General features: G+C 38.5%; 1 protein-coding gene across 3 annotated transcripts in view; it reads left to right on the forward strand.

The window, feature by feature from the left end:
- LOC117608294 (Matrix metalloproteinase 2) overlaps positions 1 to 20,278 on the forward strand; it is a 95,398-nt gene that overhangs the window by 8,258 nt on the left and 66,862 nt on the right. For all 3 annotated transcript variants that reach the window (XM_034333182.2, XM_034333181.2, XM_076692463.1), the window contains 2 exons: positions 15,208 to 15,309; positions 16,308 to 16,477. In XM_034333182.2, coding sequence (XP_034189073.2) covers positions 15,208 to 15,309; positions 16,308 to 16,477 — 272 coding nt within the window. The remainder of the gene's footprint in view (positions 1 to 15,207; positions 15,310 to 16,307; positions 16,478 to 20,278) is intronic.

Genomic DNA, 20,278 nt, shown 5'->3' on the forward strand with positions numbered 1-20,278 from the left:
GACAACTTTTATTTTCCATGTTTTATCAAATAGGATAATTTAAAAAAAAATAAGCGACATATACGCGTTGTACGAGAGAACTCGCGTTATATAGGAGTCTATTGTATAAGCTATGATATTTAAAAATGAAGTATTTTATTTCTTGCAATGAATAAGAAAATCATTATCCAAAAAAAGTTGAATTCGAAAAACAATAAAGTGAATAGACTGAATACAAAATTATTATTATCATTATAAACAGTATCGTTTACCAGTTTTTTAGTTACTTTATTTTTTGGAGTAATTAAGAAAATCATTACTTTCCCTGAAAACAGATCAATTTGAAAAACAATGTGTAATATTCTTCCCTGGTTAGAAAACAAACGTCTCGATTGTTTGTCAAGTGTCTCAGCTTATTACGGTAAACGTCAAGTACGTTTATTAGCCACGAGACCCGAGTTTTACGAGCGTTACTTAAAAATATGATCAACCACCCGGACCGGCACGGCACAACGGTACGCCTTGTTCTTTGGACAGCATCTTTTCACGAACGTGGACTTTTCTGCCACTTGAAACGCGTGGAAGAGCTTCTTCAGGACGTTTTTACGAACCCACCAGCACCGACAATGACAGATTACTCGATAAACCCTCTGTACCCTGTCTTCGCGCGAACAATGAGATCCTATATACAGAAGCGCTTGAACGTTCTATTTGTAAAGCGGAAGATCGAACGAGACTTTTATTAACGCTTGATTCAACGATTTTCTGAACCGGCAAGAAATTTCTGCGAATCTTACGGACGATTATTAATGCTACGATTATTATTATTATTATCGTTTCGAAGAAGATCGAAACGATGTTTAATTTTTACTTTTTATACAGGGTGTTTTAGGTCGGGTAGTACAACCGGGTAAGAGGTGAATTCTATTTAAGTAAAAAATTATTTTCGTTTCAGCTTGCGTTTTTGAGCAAATTAAGCTCGAAAATTCGTCGAGTACATGTGCTCGTATTTTTTATACGCGCTATAACTCGTTCATTTAAGGGTTGAAAACTTCCATCAATGGTTAGCCCGAAATATCTTTTTTTTTACATATCTCGAGAATGAAACGTAATTTTTTAATGAAGTCAACGGCAAATTATTTGTTATATAAAGACCACATTGTGAGCATTATTTTTATTCTAAAAGATTGCTAACATTTTTCTAACGCTTTTTTCGAAAACGAAAGCTCAAACAGAAATCATCTCTTGCTTATATAGGGTTATATAAATCACATACTTTGCGTTTTATTTCAATTTGAAGATGTGGCACTTAATTTGGATAACCCTATAGAATCACCCCCCGGTCGGGTTGTACTACCGACCCGAGGCACTCTGTATATCTCAATAACATTCAACGAGTAAAATTAAAAAAAACAAGTTTTAAGTTTAGAAATCCACCCTTTGAAAAATTGATGCGCATACGGTTCGAGGGTTAAAAATACTATGACGAAACTACGCGAACAGTGTAAAATAATAATTCTAAAGCACGATTCACGACTTGGTTACTCGTTAAGCCGGTAAACAACCGGCGGACGCAAGATGAAACACAGTGGCAAGAACGCAGCTGCTATTCGTTAAACATCCCTGTGTTTCGGTCACATCGGTGCGCACGGCCGAAGTCTCTCGGGCGGTTTTACCTTCGCTCTTCCGGCGCACGGTTATCTCCGCGAACAGCCGACTTAAACGAATTTCCTTTCGAGCTCGAAAACCCGGCTGCGACAACTTCGCGGCTCATTGTCAGTTTCGGCCAGCGTGTAAATATTTGTCACGGTAAACGCGACGCCGCGCCGCAAAGAATTGGCCGGGTCGAACGGTGAATTAACACACAGGGTGACCGCGTTCGAAATAACACCGCTGCTACGAAGCACCGGAACACCAACTGGACCTTCTAAACTTTAAACCTTGTTTACATTGCCCGAGTAAATGGAGCGAAGCTGGTAAGAAAGATTCGTTTACTATCGTGTAAACCATTGATGATTAAATAGCTGCTGGAGTAGTAGAGATAATAAAAATAGGACAGCAGCAGAATTCTTAGCATTTTCTGTAATCAAAGTAATTCTTTTCACCCAGTTAACGTGTCAATCATAAAAACGTAACAAAAACTCTGTTTAACTCGGTTTTCATTTAAGAATTAATCATTTTTATAAAATCATCAATTTACACGAGTGGCTCTAATAATTTGATCACCCACTGTATTTCGGTACTATAATAATTTGTCTATTTTGGTATAATTTTGTTGGCATCAAAATTGTACTGATTTTAAGTCCCCGAATTAAATTATGAATAGACAGTAAGAAGGACAGGCTCATTGAATAGCGACCCTAGATGCAAGGAAACGAAGTTGCAGTATTAATTAGTCGAAGTGCTTGTTTCGGGAACGCTCGATGTATTCTGTTTGCCCTCTGGTCTAGTAAATGGACGGAGGGTCGTTGGGATGGTGGAGCGTATTAGTGGCGCCGTGGAGGGCGGTAGAGGAAGGTGATGTCATCGAGCACCCAAAAAAGAAAAAAAAAAAAAAGCACCCTGACTGCTCGTTAATCGGCCAAGGAAGGAGGGGACAAAGTCGGTACAGAATAGAAGCAGTTTCACTGCCACTGGACAATAGCAATTTGCTGCATTTTTATTTCCTTCCTTCGTTATTATTGTATTCTTCCCTATTATCATGACCTTCGCATTAACAATAGAGTCATTAGCGACTACATAAATTATTTAAAAAATAAAAAATAAAGAATCCATGGTTTCAGTTGAAAATATTCAAGGTTCGTTAGGAACATTTCATTCTAATCGGTGAAATCTTAATCGAACGGAAGCTGAAACCGAAACATCCTCGAGTCTCGTTCGAAGGAAGGAAATCAATGAGGGGATCGTGGAAATTTCCATAAAACGTTGGGACAGAATTTTTCAAGCCGAACGGAAAAGCCCGTCTACGGGAAAGTTGGAAACCGTTCTGCGCTCGGTTCCGCGGTGACGAGCTACCAGTTTTGCATCGCGAGCTTGCACGCTGATTTCCATAGAAATTTGCTTGCACCATGGCCAACGGGTACAGGGTATTTCCGAACGTTAAATTCGTTGCCAGAAAATACGTTTTCTGGACTGGTCGAACGGGGAAAAAACGATTCGATAACTAACGATCCGTGAGAACAAACGTTGTTTCGACGATCTAAAAGAATTTTTTTTAAATATTGTTACTATACTAATAATTTAAATTAACAAATGGAAAGCTTTAAAATTAACTATTCCTTTTATATACTTAGCAGTTTTAAATTGTTTACGAGGAAAAAACAGTTGGAATAACCTCGATTATAAGATCCCCTAATACAGCGTTATCGTTTCGAGATAGCGTTCAAAGAATAAAATGGTAGAACGGAAGCATCCCAGTGGCCACGATATCATGCTAGTTTCTAGTTAGCCCACTTCCGGCAGAAGCACTTATAAAATTTTAGATACGTAACGTTACGCGCAGCCTCGTTGTTATGTAAATTTCCAGATTCCCTTTCGTTTACACTGAAAACGTTTTCAATCGCAGAGCCCTTCATAAATTCAACAATTCTTCGAATTTTCGTATCTTATGGAGGTCTACTGCTTATTTAAGAAGAACACGTAGGATGATTAATTAATTAAACAAATTTAGTGGAAATCGAAAGACTAATTATAAACACACCAAAGATTATAATCAGCATTCAAATTTATATCTATTTTTATTTTTTTTTTTTTAAATTTAGAATAACCTGCTTATCGTATTCGATAATTTCCATTTGATAAAATTAAAAAAAAAATCAAGGATTAAATAGGAAAAGAATTTTTTGCGAATTTTGTACCATCGTGGAACGGTTTGGAAAAGCGTTGTTTGCATATTTCGCAGGATTTAGCAAAATCGCTTAATCCCACCAGCGATTACAATAGCTACAGGATCGATGTTGGAATCGTTTCGTCGGGTTTTCTCGCATTTCTTGGCGTGAAAGTTTTCTCTGGTTGTCAGGCAGCGTGTATCGATGGGTGGGGTTCGTTCGACGCTCACCACATGTGTTACTAATTATGCCAGAGCCGGCTCGTTTCGCACGGATCGAATATACTCGTACTCGCATGGACGTAGAAGAGATCCAGGGCTATTCTTTCGTTCTTTGACTCGGACTCTGTTCGTCATCGAGTCACGCGCGATCCTATCTTGATCTTAACCACGATCCCCTTGGTTGTCCAAGGTAGAGAAACGCCCCAGGAATCGGGGATAAGCCTCGCATTCCGCGACCCCATCGATCGTTTTCCGATGAAAACACGGAAAAGCTGGTAAAATAATGTAAGGACATTTTGGCGTAGATCAAAATACGATATAGAATAGTAGTATAAGAAACGAAATATTAATATTAGGGTGAGAAATAATTTTCAAAAATGAAAAATGTGATAATGGCAAGGGGGATTATCCTGGATGATTCAACCGCTAAGAAATGTTAATTACCAATCTCCTATCTGTCCGCGGAGAGATTTAAAGAACGCTTCGTTTCCCATCTACGTTTGCACAAGTTGGAAGAGCGAAAGTGTCGTGCAAACTATGCGAATTACACCCGTTGGAGGAAATTATATCAAGCGTTCAGGGTCGAGTGTAATTACCAGAGAACTTTGTTTCATTAGAAGCAGCATGATTGCTAATTTACTGTAATTATTCGCCGTTGAAATCGCTTCTCGCTCACCTCAAACAACAGGTAAAACGTTAAAACGATAATTCTTCGGGGTTCTATTAACAACAATCGAACGAAAGGAATGTTTAAACCATTGATTATTTGAATCTTCGATACCACTATGTTGAGGCATTGACCGAATTTTTAATTAATTCGATGCAATCGAATTTCTAGCGTCAATTAGCCACGATACGTCGCAGTTAACGCTGTTGATTTAAAAACCGCTAATTCAAGTTCATTTTGTTTTTAATCCATTCTCTGGGAAGTTTTCCCAAGCGCTGGCCAAGCACAAAGTGGACTAAACAAAATGAACGACGACGTGCCCTCTGTTTATTACCGTCTAGACGCGTTGCTTACGGACGGAAGCCTGATCGTCCACATACTGCTACATACGAACCGTTCCTCCTCAAACTGCACGATCTTTATCACCATAAACACTGATTTATTTATAACTTACTACGTTTCGCGATGATCGGGAAACTAATTTAATTAATCTCTTTGTTACTGCGATGTTTCTCGATCGAGAAACATCGCAGTAATGTAAAAGAAAATGAAAAATAATCTGAAATTGAATTTTAATTTTCCTTGTCTCGATATATATTGATGTAATAATTATAGTATAGCTTGAATAATAAATTAGATATAAGAAAAAGAAGAAAGTACTTAAAAAAAAAAAAATTAAGGAACCGGGATTTGAACTCGCGCATCTTTCGATTTGCAGTCATGTTTCTAATTATGGAGCTAGCCATTTACGTATGATAGTCTGTTATACTTTGGAATGTAAGGAGTAACTAATTTGAATTGTTAATATCTCCTAAACAATTATCCGTCTGTCCCTACGAGGATATGAGTCAGTTTTTGTATCAAAAACTTAAATGAAATACCGAAGTTAAATGAGATTTGGTCGCTGTAAATCGTGTCGGTTCTCGGAGTATTTTCCCACGATTCTTTCCGCAAGGATACGGTCCAAAATAGGAAGCTTTCCTTTCCTAGAATGAATTCAATTCCACGTGAATCATCAGTTTTCCTTGTTTAACTCGAAGGCTCTCTGTGCCTGTGATGAAACATTTTTCTCCACGCGTTCGCTTCGCCCGATTTCCCATTTGTTTCTTCCATTCCTGTTTCTACGTACGTCTCTACGAAGGTGTTCGCGGAATGCGTTTGTCAATCCGTTGGTGAATTCGCGACGTTCAATCTTTCAGTACCGAGAAATTCATTTAGAGTGTTGCGCGGACTCGTTCAAGCGACACTTTGCATCGCGTCCACTTTCTCGTCTCTTCTCAGTTTTCTTCTTTCTCAAAGATAAGATAAAACAATTAGAAGTACAGTTTTAAATAGTAAAAAATATTCTTCTATTAATATAAATCTATTAATAGGCTTTTTGAGAGTATTGGATATTGAAAAAAAAAAAAAAGATTAATAACCTTTTGATTATTACAAATTTACATACAACTCACAATCAGTTGAAACAATGAAAGTTAGATGCACTTCAATTAAGAGGAAATTGGAAAGAAAGGTTACACCGTTTAATCTTTAGTAATTGTTAATTACAAGGTGGTAGTGCGTATTTCATTTATTTATGGCCAATGGATAATGTGTTAAAAGAAATTGTACAATATTGAAAATTTTCATAGTATATCTGCAAATTAATGCAGCCAAGAGTTAATTACAAATTACTCAATTGGCAATAGAGATACCGAAAAGAAATTTCCTCGTACAAATGGAGAAAAATAATTTGCATGAATATTAGAAATGATGATTGGAATAGATTATAGACGTAGAAAAGATGATGACTGGTCGGAGAGGTCAAGTTCCAATACAACGGCCGGTGACTCGATCAAGAAGTAACAATTAGTCACCGAGTTCGACCGAACGATGAATTAAAAGGTCCAGGTCTTATTGACGGCAGTAATCGTCTCGGCAAGAACACGTTTGACCCAGGAAGACGAGTTTAATTGTGTTGTCTGATGGCTGAAAGCTGGCAGGCTGACGATTCACATTTCGAAGAAATTTTACAAATTAAAACGACGAAAAAATGCAAGGAATTTCTCAAATCAAATTTAGATTTTCTCCTCCTGAGAAAATGTTTATTTTCACGAAAAATTCCCTCCATTAATTTAACGTCTTATTTGAAAGTGCATGCTTTTATCCGACACGTTTCTTCATAGAGCTAATAATACCGATGTGAATCAGTGTGGTAATTTTGAATGCTTCTTCCTATATAAAGTTCCAAAGGTATCCGCGATTGATGCGTAATTTTACATTGACCGATATTCCAGCACGAGTGGGGGTATTTGACCCTGTAGAGGGTGTAAGTATGTTTGTCATTGGCATAAATTTTCTTCAAGCATTATTCTATATATCCACGAATCGTAAAATATAATTATATCATATTAGTAAAATCCAATGGAAATAATCTGAAATACAAAATCAATTGAAAATTGGGGCTCTCTCCATGGTCCGCCATCCGAGAGTTTAAAAATCGACGATTGCGCTCAGCAATGAACGCTGAAAGATTTATTTATTATCACAAACTTAACGCGCCCCATTGATAATATTTCCTTTACCGAATAAAATTAGCAAGAAAATTATCCATCATTAGATTCGACGAGGTTCTAGTCTCGAAGGCAGAACATGGTCTGGCTGTCCTGTTCGGACTGGATGAAACAGAAGTCCGGTGACCCGGTGCACGTCTCTGCTGGAATAAGTTTCGGCTAAATATAGGTCGTTATAAAATTAGATTCTTCCTCCGACGGGGTTGACGACTAGCACGGTCTACGAGTCCTGGACGAGTCCAAAGGAACGCTTCGTTCGGTCTGCTTCCATCCAGGGCTTCAATGAATCCCTTCTTCTACTACAACAGGACGAGTTAACTCGTTCAACTGAAATAGACGAGCAAAACATTGAATGTATTCATTTTTAATCGTGCGATGCGTCGCGACCGGCGAGGGTTGTCGGACACCCTATTCGGTGTTTATTTAGGAAATTAATTTTTCCTCCCTTTATTTAAATAAAAATTTCGATGAAACTATCGGGTGAATTTATTCAGGATCAGACATAGAACGAAATCATTTTCATTTTATCAATTTTTCTTGATCAAAGTGTCAAGGCGTTTACAATGAGCATAAATGTGTCTTTCGGGACACGTGGACGAGTTACGTGGTGTGAAAGGAAGCATTAAGTCGCGGACGATTAATCTTTTGTAAGAAAGTTTACATCGATTCCGTGGAGATACGACACGAGTCGGAGGATGGTAGACTCGTCACGTAAACCCGTACCATCTCGTACGGCAGACGTTGCCTCGTTCCCGATTGTTTGCGAGGATCGTAGAACGTCTTCGCGATTGTTTGCCGTCTCGTAACTCGCGTACCGTGGCCGGTGTTTGCGTAGAAACTGAATCTGGGTCGAGAAGGAGCTTTGCTCTTCTTTGTTAGCGAATTCATCGAATCGTTACACGCTTCGTAACGCGATTATCGAGCGGACAAAGACGTGTTTCTTGATCACTACCGATGAGATCCTCGACCTTTAACCCCTTCTGGTGTCGTAACTTATCGATAAGAAGAGCTTCCAAGGTTGTCATTCTTCGGAGTTGACGGAGTTTTTGTGCGGCAACTGATTCCGTTGTCGTTTAATCAGACCTTAGAACATATTTCGATAGAGTTTATTTATTTTATTCCAATCGAACCGGGAAATTGATTGGAATACACGCAACACTGAATGATTCTACCCTTCACGAGTGGTTGATTTCGAATGTAAACGCGTTCGGTGATGGAGGGTTGAAGGTGGACAAAACTCGGCTGACTCATTCCGGGAATTACTTTTCGTGGCAGACGAATTGATTTTCGATTGTCTGGACGCAATGTCTGATTGCCTACACGCAACTTTGCATGTCGCTCTTTGACTACGATTATTTTCCCTCTGGTTACTAGGATTGTTTAGTGGACTGTTTAATCCTGCTACGCGGAACGTCGAGTAGAACTAATTATTCATTGTTTGAATTTTGAAACGAATAAAGAAGATATAATATATGAAATATTATACATACTTGATTGTGCAAATTATAATTTAGGTACTTAAAACTAAAAAGATGCAAGTGACAATTTTTGTTTGTTACTTGTAAATTTACAATTAACCTTCTTTTTAAAAGACAAGTTCTTTATTAAAAAATTTTAATCCTTTGACTGCTATGGACGCATATCCAATGAAACATAGATCCTACTTATAATCAAATAAAAGTTATCAACGCATATTACTAATTACACATCATATGTTATCACAGAATAAAAAGAAAAGTGATGTGTTATAGATTTGATTCAGCAGTCAAAGAGTTAAGGATCTCTATGGAATGATTTCAGCAGATCAAGGGGGTTAACAAAATGAAAAATTGATTTTTTCACACTTTGCAAGTTGAAATGATTCTACAGAGATTGTTAAAAGAGTCAGTCGTAGAACTGTTGAAATCAATCGATCTCCCTAAAACGAACAACCCCCCCGTATTTTGTGCGGCTGGAAATTGAGCGAACGCGTGGCGATTTGAATTCGCGTGTTGCAGTGTTGGTCGGTAGTCGGATCGTAACGAAACCACGATGCAAGATTTATGGTCGTCCATTCATTTCTGGCGAACGGTACGGGCTTGGTAATGTCCGGCAGCTACGTTTCCGGAATGAAATGAGAAATTTCCGCCGGCTCGACGGAAGATAAGTATCGATTGGTTGGTGGACAGAACGGTAGCTAACATTAATTTATCGTCCAACGACGCGACGAAACAATACCTAGAAAAATTGCCGAAGTAGGGAAAAAAGTACGGCTCCGCTTCTCGAACGAAAAAACGAACGAAGGAACGAGCTGCTAGGGGGAGCGGTTGAAATTTGTTCGAAAAGATTTACGATTCGGTGTCGCGGTGAAATACGTTTATGAAAGGTAGAACCGACAGGGGAGCGTTTTTCCATCGTTTATTTCCTCGCCTGCTCGCTTATTTGTTTAAACTTCCCATCGAATCCAACGTCCTAGCAAAGATTTAAGGAGAATCCTCGGAATCTACCGTGTCTTCTTCAATTCTTTTCAACGTTAATGGGTTACTCGTTGATGTGCGATTAATTTTTCGAAATAATTTCAAAGCTTTCTCGTTAAATTGAAATTTGGAGGAGGGTTGTGTAATAGCCGCGACACGATGTATAATATTCGCTTAGGAAGCGGCTAGCCTGGGCAAATTCGGCTCAGCCCTGGACAATAACCATAATTCGAAGAGACTGAGGGAAGAGGGATCAAGACAGACATTAGAGATGCGGGGAGAGATAGAGGCGAGTGAAAGGACAGGAGAGTTGTCGCGGGAGGATATCCTGGAGACAAGGGTGCGCCGAGCATGGCCACACCCTGTCGTTCAAGCAGCATAAATATGCTTGCCGAGCCAGTGTAATTTTCCAACTTTCTTTCGCTGGATTCTCGCCTTCCTCCTCTCTTTATTAACGTTTCATATCTTTGCTATGCCAAATGGTTTCAATGGAGACGCGTCTGAAAACAGCTGGGGATTGCAATATAATAGTCTCATCCCTGCAGCTGAATTATTTATTTAATAATTTAAATCAGTCTTCAAACAAAAATTTTATGATTATAAAAATGAAACGGATAAAATATCATTTTTTACACATGCAATTTTTTATTTAGAAAATATGTTCTAATAAAATTTTATTAAACCTCAGGTTCGAGTGTAATAACAAGGTCAGCTACAGTTTCGTTTCTTATCGAAACTATTGTAACTTACCGATATCGAGTATGGTAAGATGGTATAGGAGTACGCACTTAAGCTTTAAAATATTGTAAAAGACAAAGTAATGCGTTTCATTAATCAAAACTTGTTTTATTTGAAAGAATATCGATCTAGATGTAGTTTAGGATATAATATTAAAACGTAAAAAATATTTTCTTTATTGGTTCTATTTACCCCTTTGACTACTGTTGGCGCCTAAAGGCGCTTAATGGAATTCAGTGTTTCGATCTACTTATTTCAATCTACTTTCTCAAAAATGAACGCCTAACGAAAAATTTCGCCGTTCTCGGTGTAGGGTGCGACTGAATTCCTCTCGTATGGTACCTACAGCTGGTACGTCCCAAAGTCCGCTGTAGTCAAAGGGTTATTGCAGTTCTATTAGGCAAAAATTTTAAGTTGGCGTCTCCCATAGGCTTCAATGTATAAATTTTTCGAAAAAAAAAAATAGAAAATCAATATCTCGAGGACCGTTCGTTTCCGACGAAAATAATTATGATATTCGTAAATGGGATGAAAAACTACGTCGAAATGATATATCTATTTATGGTTTTGCGATTTTCGCAGAAAGGAACTATATCCTTCCAACGTTTCGTCTTATCTAACAGAATCGATCGATGTTCCCCGAATGCGTATCGATTTTAATCCGACCGCTAGGCGAGTCATTAGACAGGCAATCGTTCGGACAATTTCGTCGAGTAGCAACTATCTGGTTAACGCGTGTCGACCTGGCCATTGCCTCTCCGTTCTCCAGACTGTTAATTAGTTGTCTGTTACAGTCACGTTTCGCGTCCCCGAAACGTGTCGCTCGATCCTGTCCAGCCGATAACTGCTTCCGAATTGAACCTGCGGTCTCGTTGTGCCATTATGTTCCACCATCATCGAACGGCGCCGAATAAAATCACCGCGTGTTTTCTATATTTTCGTAGACGAATCGCATTAGGCAATGATAAAAATAAATCAAAGGACGAGCGAATCGTTGGAATTTGCATTGCGGTCATGGCTGCCGATATCCGCCGTCAATTCTACCGGTCGGTTTCCGGTTACGCAAGGTGTTTCGGGTACCGTAGAATGGCCAGCGGAAAACGAAACGTGCCCGGAATAACGTCGAACCGACGGGAATTATACGACTGGGAAGAAAAAGAAAATTCGATTCGAAAGTTTACGGGGAATCCTCCTCGGACGTGCTTTAAGGAGTTAGGAGTCACTCTAGAGCAAGAAAAAATAGGCATACTTTGGGAATTTCAAACAAAACAATGATGGAATAAATCCAAATTCTGTAAGCATGCCTTTATTTTACAACTAATAAACTTTAAAAATTAATTTTTGTATAGTGATTCAAGTGAAAATATGGGCACTGCAGCATTTCTTCGATGACGCCTCTTTTTTGTAGGGCTGGACGGCCGGACCAGCAGATCTTCCAATTTTTAACTTATTGTTAGAGATTTTTCTCACTCATAATCTTTTGCCATATTATTTTTAAGACATTAAAGTACCTTCTAAGCAAAACAAAAATTTCGATTTTTTAAAAATTCTAGCGGCCTAACCTCTTAAACTTATTTCGACTGGACTTCACTTTGGGGTACATAAAATTATTAATAGTATTCAAGGCGAAAAATTTAAAAATACCAGTTTTAATTTTACGGGGCGATCGTTTTGGCGACCTTACAAATTGCTCGGGAACTTTTCGTTTACCAAGAAAGAGAAATAGTGGCGACGGGTGGGTGAAACATTGAGTTCCTCTTTGAACAACGCTCGTGTCACGAGGGTTAAACGACGCGAGTAAAATGTGCATTATCCTTCGTTAGAGGAAAGTTTAACGACACGAATACGATGCTCGGCGAGGAGTTTGTTTGCTCGGTAAACTTATTGCACCTTGCCCGTGTAATCGATCCTCCTTCCTTTGGCATAGGTGTCCTCCGTAATGGGACCAGTTTCCCCAGTTAATTACCATTTAACTTGGATGCATTTATCATGCATCCTAGCGCGGTTTTCCTTTAGATAACAGGAGAAGGGAAGGACGTTAAGGTTAGTGGGTTAAAGCAAATGAGCAGAGGTGAAAGGCCAAGCTGGTCAAAGAGGTGGAATATGTATACAGGGTGTCCGAGAATCAATAACCCTAATCTAACCTAACCTCATTAATGTAGATACAATATCAATTGGAGTTTTTTTTTACATTTTTACATTACTTCTTATGGGAAGAGTTGGTTTGGTATAGGTCCAAACATCAGGAACGGATTAAGGTCGTATACCGAGGTACCACTGTAATAGAATTGAATTATTAGTTGCTCATGAACAACGAATCCTATTACACCGATCACGGTTTGAACGCAGATTATACCCAACACTTTCGTAGTTCGGTCAGCTCTGATTGGCCAGTGTTTTTCGTTAATAACTCGAAAACGAAGCCTTAACCAACATTTTGGCAAAGGAAAAAGTTGTTTAGAATGACCTCAGCAATCATCCCTCATGGGACACCCTGTAGATACTCGGGATTCTGGGTACATACGTCTAGATCGACGAGATGTCTTCCAGTTAGCTGTCGCCTGCTCTTCAATTAACTCGAGTTTAGTCCCCTATAATTACCTTGCCCTTTAATCATACAGACTCTTATACCTTGTAATCTTTATCAGAGTCTACCGTAGAGAAATGCACAAAACAGACGAAAATTCATCATTCGCAGGTATGGTCTTCTTCGAGGTTAATATTAAATTATCGAAAATTTCCAAATTGATTTTAAATTCAATTTTGCCCCGTTATTATCATTTTGAAATATTTACCTATGTCGGTGTAAATAATTGTTCGGAGGGAAATGAAAAGGAAGAGAGGGATAACCCTGAAGGGGTTCGAACTGTCGAAAGAAAGTTGCGTCTTCTCTTTCCGTGTCTTATCTACTGACAAAGCGAACGAAAGAGTCGGCAAGGACGCGGGCGGACCGGAAATCGGGTCAACGAGGTCAAGTGTCCAGTCGATCGGAGTGACCCTCGTTAAAAGACTTTAATTCGTGAAACTTCAGCTTACCGATACGACTGCGATGAACGTGTTCAATTGTGTTTCCAGTTAAATGTCTCTTCTCGGTACTTGTATCGTTCGATCCACGATTTTCTCCTTTCTTTCTGTTTTTTTTCACGGATCAGCATCGTGTTCAAGCGCGATTCAATGTGAAATTTATTTTTAATTCTCGATTATTAAGGCGAATTCTTTTCTCTTCGTTGAATCGGTGAATTAAACTTCAAATAATCTCGGGTCTTGTTTCTCCTACCGTTTCCATTTTCATTGTTTTCCAGGATTTTCTGTTCCTTGTCGCGACAGTGGCTGGCTATAAACGCGCAAAGATAACTCGCCGAGCGAACGTTGCTCTGACAGAAAACGGACGAAGACGAACGATGCGATTGTTCTCGAGTGTCGTTGGCGTTTCTTCTTTCCTACGTTTTACTTCTGTTACCTTCCTGCTGTCGGGTAATTGCTTCAACCGATACGACGCGCATCTTAAACGTTGCTCCTCCAATTCACCACCTGGCGGATTTTTCATCGTTGTCCATTTTAATTGTAGCTCGCTTCTGATTAAGTATTTTATACTTATTTTTTATCACCAGCCAAGGAATAATTTCACGCTATTTAACCCTTGAACAACGGAATCTGGGACCTAAACTTAGGAAACATTGTGAAATACAAAATTAAATTAAAACTGGGGCTCTCTCCATGGTCCGCCACTCGAGGATTAACTAAAATGAAACATAAATAAATATATAATAATATAATATTTATCATTTTTAAACGGGTATCAAAATAAAAGTAACGTAGCTAAGAATTGTTGATAATCATGAAAAGAATAAGGAAACACTGAAGCGTCGTTTGCTCGAAGGCACGTTTCAATCTAAAGTCAAAGTTTTTCCGGTGAAAACCGAGAGAAAGAAAGGAGGAGACGTCTTTGATCTGTCGTGTCGGTAGAATTCACGCTATCCACTAACAACGGGTGTATCACCTTTTCGATTTTCACGCGGAGAAGGTAATGATTAAGATAAGGGGGAGAAGAAAGAGAAAGAAGAGTCTGGTTAATGTCACCTGGGAAACGGTTTCTACGTATCTTACAGCATCTCCGTCCCGAGGTTTTCCCTTCTTTTGGAATCAGCTTTGATCGTTCAGCCGAGCGGGAAGCTTTGTCGCGGATGCGGATGAATCTAAACGGTCATAACCGTGATTCAACGTGGCTTCTTTTCAGAAGACTTCTTCCTTTGGAAGATTTCGAGACCTTTGACGGAAGGCCTTGTCACTTTTATAATCCCAATTTTTGCGCGTCGAAGCGATCCGAGTTTTTCCTTTGATCGAAATCAAAGACGGAGTGGGACTTAAATTTTTACCGAGGATTAGTAAGATGGCTCTAATTTCAATTAATTAGGCTCCAAATTCTTATCGGCTCACTGGGAATTTTTCCAAACACTTTTCCATTGATCGAGAATTTCAAATTTCGACGCGTGTAAAAGAATTTGTAGAATTCGATGTTTTACTTGTCAAAAAGAAACGCGCGTAAGAAACAACCGGCTCGAATAGACGTTCCAATCATATTTCATTTTAAAAGTGGATCGAAGCGCAGAACGTTTCGTTCTTTCCTTCTTTTGCTTCCTCGCTCGATCCAGGCAGTGCCTGTTTTTGCTACTCTGCGATTACGTGGATAAATTTTGTCGATTTCAAGAGTTTGAAACAATAGAATAACAGTTAATAATTTTTATGTTTCGTTGCTTCGTGTTTCAGCAAAATTACCTCATGAAATTTGGGTACTTACCCCAGTCGGACCTGGAGACCGGAAATCTTAGGACGGACGATCAGCTGAGGGACGCCATTAGAACTTTACAGGTGAGCCAAATTTTTATTTAACACTAAAATTATCAAACCGGTGAAAATCAAATACTTTACGTTTTATTTCAATTTGAAGATGTGACATTCAATTTGGATAACCCTATACAGGATGAACCTAATATCCTCTTTTCTGTTCCCTTTTTCACTACCATATTTACTTCTTCGTACGGTAACTTTACACTTAACTGAAACAACTTTTGTTACTATCGAGTAGCTGCGTGTGCGAAATCAAATTCTCTAACCAGTAAGTAATTAGTTTGTGATTTCAGTCACCAACCAATTACGTTTCTGCTTAGTATCTCCGTGTGCGGATGGCCTTATACTAAAAAGCGAAGTTAAAACAAAAGAGTGGTATCGTTTGCATTCAAATTTCCCTATTCTTATTAGTAGGAAATAACAAAAGAATTGCAACGAAACCGTGCGTTTAAGAGAAATTTTATAACTGTATATCCGATTTGGCGAACTTTCGACGGGGAGACGAGCGAAAAGTGGTAGATAGAAAATTATGTATGCAGCGAATTGAGAAGTTGGCCGTCTACTTGCCTCGAATAAAAATAACGAGTTCCTCGCTTCAAAGAACCCCCTTCGAAAAGTTCGAGTGGCTCGTTCTTTTCTCGAAGAAGTCGGAAAAACGACCCTCGGTTATAGGACGTTCTGTTTGACTACGGGAAGAAAACTTTTTCTGCGAGTTCTAAGGCTTCGCACCGGGGTTGCACGAAAATGCGACTCCGTACAAGCTTTTCTGGAATACTAACCGCAATCTCAGCCGTGAAAACTCTTCTCTCTTCTTTAACGCACAAAAGCAACGGTAATCACTGTTTCAAGGGGAGTTGCCAAAATTGCACCGCTTTAAAATCCTTCCTCGCGTGCTATTGCGTTAAATACTTTCTTCCATTAAATTCTACTTATATCTTTTTGAAATTACAGCATTTATATAGACGACATTTTTTAGAATGATTTTATGTAGGTTTTAATTCTTTTCTTATTTCCAACAGAGATTTGGTGGCATTCCTGTGACCGGCGAAATCGACGAAGCGACGACAAAGTTAATGAAACTTCCGCGATGCGGACTTCCGGATAAACCGGATCCCAGGTACACAAGGGTGAGGCACAAACGTTACACGATCCACGGACAACAGTGGCCGCATCGAAATCTCACCTGGAGGTGAGTCTTTATTTAATGTTCATTATTAGTAAACAAAATTATAAAATCCTTTGAGAAAACGGTGGCATCATTATCCGTGGACCAACCCCCTTTGGGAGATATTTATATTTTATCGAGGTTCTGATTGTAATTTGTGAAATAATAATTTTCATTTTCCAAAGGGTTCTTTTGTTACTAAGGGTGACTTCACCCTCCGGAAAATGGAAATTGGATACTGTGGGTGATTACAGTCACTCCTTTCTGATTAATCATTGCATATATCAAGATAATCTCTTCGTTGCATTAAAATGATAAAAAACAGAAGGTTGCAAATTTACAATATTACAAAATTATATCTTAAATAAATTTTCAAAAGTTTATTAAAAATTTGATAATTATAAATTGTGGGTGTTCAAAAATATGTATATATACATATATATTTTTAATTGAAATTAAGAAAATCATGCAACGAAGGGTGAAGGGTTAAATTTCTCCGTAACTGAAGGGTTCGAGACCGGACGCAAATACGGAATGTGCGAAATTCCCTGTCGACAGTGTGTAAGGGAAAATTCGTCGCTGTAAGAGTAAAACGGACGCGTCAGCGAGAACCATGCGACGGCAATAAGCCGGTGCACGCGTGGCAATTACCTGTTTAAGAAACGGCACGTCTATCCGTTAATTGCTGCCCACCCCGTTCCCCCTGTCTACGGGAGAAAATTCTCTGCGAACGCAGCGCTGGCTGCACGGAAATGCCATTGACATTGTTGGTCTCTGGCCAACAGCGAATTCAACTGCTTGCCAGTTGGAACGTCTCCTGTATACGTGTTCGATGAACGATACCAACCGTGAAAATCGCGTTGATTCGTGGACTATGTTTTTCAGAACCCTCTTTCTTCGTCGTTGATCCAATGGCATACACGTTGCTGTTTCCATTATAATCTTTTAAAATTTCTAGGAGAATTGAGTGCATAGTAAATCTAAATGATTTTACATTAGATGGAAACTTATTGTAGTTGATGTCCTTAGCCATGTAGGCTGTACCGGTATCCATAAGATCACCCAGATGAAGCTACATTGGACATGGTGACCATATGCTATTGGTAAAAATTAATAAAAGGATGCCAGATTAAAAAACAGCCTAAGTAACGTTAGTATCATTATCATAATAGTAACGTAACTGAAAGTTTAGATTTGAAAATTCTTATTTATTATAATTCGCCTTACTGGCTGTTAATGAGTTCGGTTAGGCGTGTCTGACTAGGCGCGGTTGTTTCTACTGTGCCAGTTATCGAACCGGTTGATATTGTAGTTTTCTAACCTCGCTGATATTACCCATAGTCGGTGGTATTCTACGATACCGATGCATAATCATGCACCGCATCGTCGGGTGGCGCCCCCTGTGTATTCTCACTAGTTTCGTTCCATTTATTCCCTATAGCGTCGTAGTTCCGAACGCGTGAAAAAGTCCCTAGAAAAAATCGTCCAAGTTCGAATCCCTCAAGGTGGAACGTTCCTACTTGAAGAATATAAATAAAACCCAAGACAGATGCTGCTGTGTCAACATGAAATAAACGCGTGCGCGTTTTCCCCTGTGGTAATCGTCGTTAGATGGATATAAATAATATAGGGTTCGTTAGTATTTCGAGGTTCTAATTAGGGGGCGAGGTATCGTTCGCCTTAATTGCGCGCGTTAACGAGCACAAGCAGCCGCGCAGTGTGTCGCAGGAAAATATCACTGTAATTTCGTCGAGACGTCGAGCACGATGATAGTCCTCGAGAATTTAAGCTCTTCTCTCGTCCATCGGACAACGAGAAGAGAGTTAATCAACGCTTGTCAATAAAACGGCTCGGCGAAATGATTAGTCTCGTTAGACGACTCTGCAAACAGAATTCGAACATCGATCCGGACAGAATTCTCTAGACTTTGAACAGTTGCATTCTTCTTTTTAAATCGTTTTATCAGGAGTCGAGTTAGATTTTTGTGGCTCAAATGCCTTCTTCGTAGATAAATTTAGTTGAAAAATTGAAATTTATTCCAAATAAAATGAAATAATTGAATAACTTTTAATTTTAATAATTTAGAAAAGTTTCGCAACCGCAATTTGATCGTTTCTTTTAAAATCAACATATTATTCAGTATGAATAAGTATTGCACTGAATAAATCAATATGCCATTTGAAGGACGAGGACGAAGTTTTCAACGAGAGGACCAAGTGTTTATAGTCCGTGTCACCAATAGGAGCAAGTCTACCTTTGCACGTATGGCTTTTACGACGCTTCTTGACTCGCTCATGTCTCGCAAACTTTTTCCCATATATGTAACTTCGTTTCCAATCTTCTTTCTTAATCCGTCGCGTCGCAAGATTAGTTTTCAATATATGTTCTTCTGAAGAAACTCATTCGAAGATCCGTGATGTTAGTGTCTCAACGGGAGTTCAAAAGGATCAGCTGAACTCTTTTCAGGGAATAAACGAAAACTGAAGAAAATTAGATTTAATATACACTGGTGGAATGAATTCTGGACACGTTGTATAAAAATATTCTTTATTTCATATTTCTGCAGTAAATGTATATTCTGCTATGCTAAATTTATACCGTAATATTTTCTATAATGTTTATACATAATATTTTCAGATGATTTAGTTTGTGAATGTTTTAAAATTTTTATTTCAAAAGATCTAACAATAAGCTGCGTTGTTATTTTTGTTTTTGCGCCTGGTAACACGAAATGGCACATGATGTGAAATAGCCAATCACAGGATGAAAGGCTATTCAACGAAATATTAATTTTATTCAACATTGATGTGTTGAAATTGTAATTTTTATTGTATATTAAATGTATGGCTGTAAATGGTCTTTTTACTGATTTTTTTATATAAGCGACGCCCTGAAATTAGGAAACAATGATTAGAATATAAAATATAAATGATTATATATTAAATAATTTGAAAAAATGCGAAATTTAAGTAAAAATTTAAGTGTCTAGAATTAATTCCACTAGTGTAGTATCTCCTTATACTGCCACTCTTTATACGTAGTAAAAAATATTTTTAAAAATTGATTTTAATTCGCGACAGGAAAATATTACCAGTAAAAAATTTGAGAATGCAAAAGGACTTGGCTTACCGTTTCTCGTGTATCAGTAGGATATTTTAAATCCGTGGAAACTCGAACAAGGTGATATTTTCTCGAGTATCAGCAGGAACGTTGAGAAATCAGGGCAACGAGGTTTCTTCCGCAAAACGGGTTGCCGCTAATTTCGAAAGATAGCAAGGAAAAGAGAGAAAGAAAAAAGAAAAGGAGAAATGAAGAGAAGAAGGAAAGAGAGAAAAAAAAAAGAAGTTGGAGCATCGTTCAAAGCGAAGCGAGGAGTTGGCTCGTTTCAGGAGACGCGAAAGAACCCCCTTGTACGACCCTCACACCCCTGTTCGGCCACCTCTCGTTCCCCTTTTTGTACGCCGCTCCACACCGTGCACCGTCGCGACAGCCAAAGTGCGATCTTGAATATTAACCCGGCGAGAGGTAATCTCTCTTAGTAATTTAGGTCAGTATCTTGTAATTTTTTTCTCTCCTACTTCTTTCGATTCGCGAATCTTCTCGTTGATTTTCCCGATGGATCGACGTACAAAACAATCGATAGACGAGAAATTGATAGAACAGTGGCAAATTTTGTCAGAAAATGAATTCTCTTCCTTTTCTCTGAAATAAGGAAAACTAGGCGTGAAATAAATAAATAAATAAATAATGGTTTAATAAAGTGATTATTCAGGAGGATCAAATTTAATAAATGAAAGAAATTTATATTATCATAGTGATGAAAAA

The sequence above is a fragment of the Osmia lignaria genome, chromosome 15 (assembly GCF_051020975.1).
Source record: "Osmia lignaria lignaria isolate PbOS001 chromosome 15, iyOsmLign1, whole genome shotgun sequence".
In the NCBI taxonomy this organism is placed as follows: Eukaryota; Metazoa; Arthropoda; class Insecta; order Hymenoptera; family Megachilidae; genus Osmia; species Osmia lignaria.